The sequence below is a fragment of the Octodon degus genome, unplaced genomic scaffold (assembly GCF_000260255.1).
Source record: "Octodon degus isolate 3935 unplaced genomic scaffold, OctDeg1.0 scaffold00003, whole genome shotgun sequence".
In the NCBI taxonomy this organism is placed as follows: Eukaryota; Metazoa; Chordata; class Mammalia; order Rodentia; family Octodontidae; genus Octodon; species Octodon degus.
The window spans coordinates 25,480,938-25,486,937 of NW_004524579.1; the positions used below are offsets into that span (position 1 = coordinate 25,480,938).

Genomic DNA, 6,000 nt, shown 5'->3' on the forward strand with positions numbered 1-6,000 from the left:
GGTGCAACCAGGGATTGAACTCAGATCCTTGCGTTTGCCAGTCAAGCGCTTATCCTACTGAGCCATCTCCCCGGCCCCCTCTTGTAGTAGATTTTGTTAAATTGTGTCAGGCAGTGGGGCTCAGGTGGTGACTGTGGTTCATGTTCTGCTTTTCCCAGACAAGGCCAGGGCATGCACTAGCCCAGACACTGCCCAAGGTCTCCCTTTGGCCAGTGAGGCAACAGATTTGCCTTCTTTGGCCTCAGTTTCCCTCCCCTTGCAGTGGGGACTCAAAGTGTTCTTTATGCTAAAGATAAACCAGTGCACATGACTTTGTTGTCATTTAGGAGATGAAAATGTCACAGGAGAGGAGACAAAGTCTCCAGGAAAGAGTATTTCACAGTGTCTCACGGAGTCCGTCTTTTCTCATTCCCGCCAGCCTGCCCAGGCCCCTGAGCTGCAGGGATGGAAAACTCCTCTGCGGCGTCGGCTTCCTCCGAGGCAGGGAGCAGCCGCTCCCAGGAGATTGAGGAGCTGGAGCGCTTCATCGACAGCTATGTGCTGGAGTACCAGGTGCAGGGGCTGCTGGCCGACAAGACAGAAGGCGATGACGGCGAGAGCCAGAGGACGCAGTCCCACATCTCTCAGGTGAGTGCTGGCCCAGGGCAGAGCTTAGCAAACTCAAGGAGGGTGACCCTGGGGACTTCAATTCTGGACAGTGTCTGATCACCTGGCCTTGGGCTGCTCAGCTCTGAATGGTTCCCCATGCCACAGCACCTGGAATCACATAGGAGAGACTTTGGGATCCAGGCAGGAAGCTTGCAGTAGCTACATATGCCTGACTCAGGAACTCACTCCTACTCCTTCCTACCCATGGACAGCTGAGGGCCAGCCAGACTCTCAGCTAATTATGCTTTTGAACACATTTTTTTGAATACCTACTATGTGCCTAGCAGTATCTTCTCCATAATCCTCCATTCTCAAGATCTGAAGATTATAGCTTCCTATAATGCATACTACCAGAGGACTATAACTTAGGTGTATTTTCTCTGATTTTTAAGAACAGACAAGTGTTAGAAGCCTAAAAAGTAAGTGTTCTGGTCTGTTTCCCCAGGGATCTGGTTGCCAATAGACTTAGATGCATTAGGTGTTCTGACCAGAATCTCGGGCTATCTTCCTGTTCTTGTGTCAATTTGTGGCAGCCCTGGCTTCGGGTGGGAGGTGGCCTCAGCTAAAAGGTTGTAGGCTGAGATTTGGAAGTCTTGCATTCTCCTGAGTAAAGGATCACTGTGGCCACATGTTTCTTTGCCTGTTGTCATAAATGTACAGTAGATACTTTCAAGACTTGGTTCCAGATTTGCTCCTAACTGCCTATGTGCCTTAAGCAAAGCCCCTAGTATCTCTGAAGCCAAGTTTTCTTATCTAGCAAATGGGATTGTCCTGCTATTCAGGAATATGGGAAGGGAAGTGAGGACATGAGGTATGGAAGCCACGGAGAAGCAGGTGTGGCCTGCCACAGGAAGGCTCAGAAGGGCCTCCCATCCTGCCGTGCTCAGTGTCCCAGTGCGCACCTCTTGGATTTGCCCTCCCCCTCCCCCCAGTACCTCAGACTCCTATGGCAAAGAGAGGGTGAGCTACTTGGGAGCCCTGCTTTGGAGAAAAGCTGGATGCAGCCACCTGTTCCCTGTCTGTGTGGAAACAAAATCCAGTCCTTCTGTTGTTGCAAGAGCCAGAACAGCCCTGTGGCTTTCCTGGAACTCAAACCAGGAGCCAGGCCAGAAGCAGAGGCAACAAATAGCTCTGTGGGAGATGCAGAAGTGGGGTGATGCTTTCCTGTGTGGCCTTGAAGTCCTAAGTTCAGTGTATAAGCCTGTAATGTGCTTGTCACCCTGGCCACAGAAGTATATTGAGCACCCTCCCCCAACACTGGGCGTGGCTGTACACTGTTCTAGGACTCGGGATCCAGGACTGAACAAGACTGCAAAGAGCTCTGCCCTCTGGAGCTTACATCCCAGTGCGAGGTGATCTTGCAACATAAAGAGAAACATAAAGCAAGGAAATGGAAGGGAGTGACCCTGAGGAGTGTGGAGGTAGCAGAGGGATTGCAACTTTAAATTGTGTAGTCAGGGATGAGGCCACTGATGGAGAGGAAAGGATAAGCCGGAAGGAAATTTTGAGATAGAGATGAGCATGCGCCAAGGATTGGGCTGGAGAGGAGTCCAAGGCCCAGTCAAGAAGTCGGAATGCTGAAGCAGAGGAGAGGGAGGCTGGGAAGTAAGAGGGAAGGGGGTGGGGGGAACACACAGAAGCAGGAGGTGCAGGGCCGAGCTGTAGGGGCTGTAGCCCCTGGGAAGAAGGGATGTAAAGAGGAAGTGTCCAGAGAACCCAGAGAGGCTGAAGACAATCGGGCCAGTGCAGTGTTCTGAGCCTTTGGGAAGCTGGTGCTCAGGATGTTGGGAGAGGGTGGGTCACCTTGGATGCTGTTGCCAGGCCATATAACAGGAGGGCTGAGAATAACCACTGAGCAGTGGGACCATAGGGCCAGTGACCTGAGAGCTCCAGGTGAGAGGTGGAAGTGGAATCTAGCTGTGGTTGGATCAAGGGCGAGAGGAGATGATTGGAGACAAGCCTTTTCCACTACCCCTGAGGGGCTTAGCTGCAAAGGGAAAGAAATGAGGTGATATTGTGGAAGTGAGGTCAAACAGGAAATTAACAGAATGTTCTTGGGAATGCTGCAGGGGAGAGCAGCGATGGCCTTTTCTCTGTCCCTGAGCAGTCATCTAGAAAAATACCTGTGGCACCACTGTGGGTTTCCCCCAGCTACTTTCAACATGAAAATGCAGGTGCAGGGTTACAAAGGTGACCCTCACCAGGGCTGAACTTTCTCCAGGAGGGAGTGGCTGAAGGTGTAAGGATGGCAACGTAGCCAGATGCTCAGCCAGATGAGGAAGGGAGTAGGCACCAGAGGCGGGGAGTGGATGCTGAAGGGTGCTAGGGTTAGAGGAGTGGAGGTTCTGGTGAGCTAAGGAGAGGACATGCACTGGAAAGCTAGGAAGGATGTCCATGAGTAGGGCAGAGAGGGTGCAGGAGCTGCCCAAGGAGGGGCTGCTGAGAGTACAGGAGTGCATCGGGAGGGGGGTGTGGGACCAGGGCAGGATCCTGGGACCACCTCCTGGATTTCCACACTCCCAGGAAAGGGGCACAAGGTGATGGTGGAGGTGGCTGTGATCCAAGAGGAATGAAGGGAGTGAGATGGTAGGTGGTGGACTGGTGCACTACAAAAGTCTATGAGGAGCGCAGGAAGCATCTTGGCTAAGAGTGTGTTGATTTATTTATGCAAATTCATTTCTTGATTTAAACTGCTGTGCCCTACAGTTAGCAATATCATGACCCAGAATAGAAGGGGGAGGCAGGAAGGATGGGTTGGAAAATTTCCAAGGAAAATCAATCTCTTTGGTTAAAGATGGCAGAAAGGACAGTAACTAAGAGAACTATGATTGACTCAAGCTTAGATGCCCAGGTCTGGGAGGCAAGCAAATCAGGACTCTAGAGCAGCCTTGAAAGTGGGCATTTGTTGGGGAGGGAAAGGCTGCTGGCTATAACTTTCAGATACATTTCCTAAACTTCATTCATGCTGCTAAATTCTTTGGAAGAAGGCAGACGTTTGGCAGGGTTACAGACTGGTCTGCATGCTACTGGGAGAGGAGGGGCTTTTCCATCCTGCCCCGCTAGGTCCCTGCCTCCCCTCACACACCCCCACACACCCACAGCATACCTGGGGAAAGACTCCTGAAGAGTCACCATCTGTCCCTGAGCAGTCATCTAGAAAAACATCACCATCATGGCTACCTCTACATAGACCAGAGTTAGACACGTCTACCTAAGATACTTCTATAAAAAAGTAATCTCTATTGACACAGCTTTGTGGGAAAGAGTTCTGCCAAAGCCCTTGGCTTGTTTTTGTTTAATCCGATGACTATTTTAAATGAAAACCAAAAGAACAAAAATCCACTCAAAGAATGTCCCTGTCTGGCTGTCTGTGGTGGTATTTTGATGTTTCTGGGAGCGGAAAATTTTTAAGAATTTTGGAAACCTTGTGAAGACTTGAGGGAGTGGAGTAAAATGCTGCTGTTCAGTTGGTGAGGTCATCTTCTTAGCATTAGAGAGGACGGTGGACACTCGGAAGAAAACAGCCCACAGCACTTGCACAGCTGTGTTCCCATCTCTGCCCCCGAGACAACTAGAAAGTAGAAGTGAGCGAGGTGTGGTGGAACACACCTGTAGGAAAGGCTGAGGCAGGAGGATCCTCAGGAGTTTGAAGCCAGCCTGGGTGATACGGTAAGGTAAAGGGCAACCTGAAACACACAGTGGACCCTTGCCGAAGAAGAAGAGGAAGAAGAAGAGGAGGAGGAGGAGAGAAGAGGAGGAAGAGGAGGAGGAGGAGGAGGAGAAGGAGGAGGAAAAGGAGGAAGAGGAGGAAGAGGAAAGGAAAAAAAGAAAAAGAAAGTAAAGGTGGATGGATTTGTGAGTAAGGGTGGATGGGTTAGAAGGATGGATGGATGGATAGAGTTTCTCTTTCCTTAGATGAATATCCAAGAGAATGTAGGTTAAGTTTCCCAACTTTTTGCTAATACCATATTTAAAAGTTTTTTAACACCATATTTGAAAGTCCCAAATTTTAAAAGTAGCTCCTCTTCAGTGGATTTTGTGTTAACAAAGTCACATCCTGAAAGCTGTCTTCACTCTGTCTTTGCAAGGAGGGGAATTAGAGCTCTATCTCCTGGAAGGAAACTGAGGCACAGAGATGGAAAATGACCCAACCACCTTACTTGGTTGTGGCTGAGTTGACCCCAGAGCCCACTCCTACCTCAGCTACTTCTACCTTTCTGGGAACTACAAGCTGTTACTGATGGGAGATTGGGTGGTTAATATATTGTCTTCATATACGAAGAGAGTTAGGACTTTAAATCTTGTTGGCCACTATCGCTTTGTGGAGGAGACTGGGGTGCTATGGTGGGGAAAGTCTGGTGCTTTTCATATGAGTGGTTGACTCATAAATCATCAGAAGGCCTTAGAGAAGTGTTTGCCACTGGCTCCATGGGTCATTGGGAGCTTTGAAAAACTTGGTGAACGGCGCATACATTTACTGGAGACATAGTTTCTAGTCTGTTCTTAACAGACCAAATTAAGAGCCCCTAAACACAAGGATAGCTTCTTGCAGCACTTTTTGAGGCAGTCAGCCCAGAACTCTAGTAGTCTTTTGAAGAGAGGTGTGGCTAGGAAGGTGTTCTCATTGGCTTGCTCTCTCCTTACGTGGCTTTCCATTTCCCTTCATGTTTCTCCCTATCTTGTGCCTTCCCTATCAACTATTTGCCATTCCTACCTCCCCTGTCTGTCTCTTTTCTGCATTTCCTTCTATGCTTCAATCCATCTCCCCGCTGTCTTTGCTTACAGGAGAAAGTACCCAGTGGCAGACCTCCCATGAAAGGCTTAAGAGAGGAAGTGAGTTTGCAAGAGCACCCTGGGGTGGCTGGATTGATTATGTACTTCTGCCTTATTTAATTTTTTTATTTTTAATTATACAAGTACTGTATACATACATTTGCACCATACAAAAGAATTCCAATTTTAACAGTAAAATCCCCCTTAGCTCAATCCTCCTCATTCCAATGCCTTACTCTTGTCTCCCATCAAATTGGTGGGTGAATTTCCTCACCCTTTTTGGATGTTTACTGACATATACATTTATTGACCTAAGTATTGGCTTTTGGAAATGCATTATTTCAAAGTCACGTGTGAGAGTCCACGAGTATCAGTGCAGTGGCTCGTTTTTCATCTAGCCATATGCCCTGCGATTCTCCCAGGCTTGTGCATCTGGTGTGTTCTGTTTCCTGGTTGTGCAGTGGTTCACAGTGTGCATTTATTTACAGGTTCACTCAGTGCTGAGCGCCCAGTTTACTTCTGTTTAAATTTCTCCTGGAGGGGCTGGAGAGATGGCTCAGTGGTCTAAAGCACCTACTT

General features: G+C 48.8%; 1 protein-coding gene across 5 annotated transcripts in view; it reads left to right on the forward strand.

The window, feature by feature from the left end:
• The window catches only part of Ctif (cap binding complex dependent translation initiation factor), a 315,277-nt gene that overhangs the window by 98,021 nt on the left and 211,256 nt on the right, over nt 1–6,000 (forward strand). For all 5 annotated transcript variants that reach the window (XM_023714714.1, XM_023714712.1, XM_023714720.1 and 2 more), the window contains one exon: nt 419–627. In XM_023714714.1, coding sequence (XP_023570482.1) covers nt 445–627 — 183 coding nt within the window. In that variant the 5' untranslated portion in view covers nt 419–444. The remainder of the gene's footprint in view (nt 1–418; nt 628–6,000) is intronic.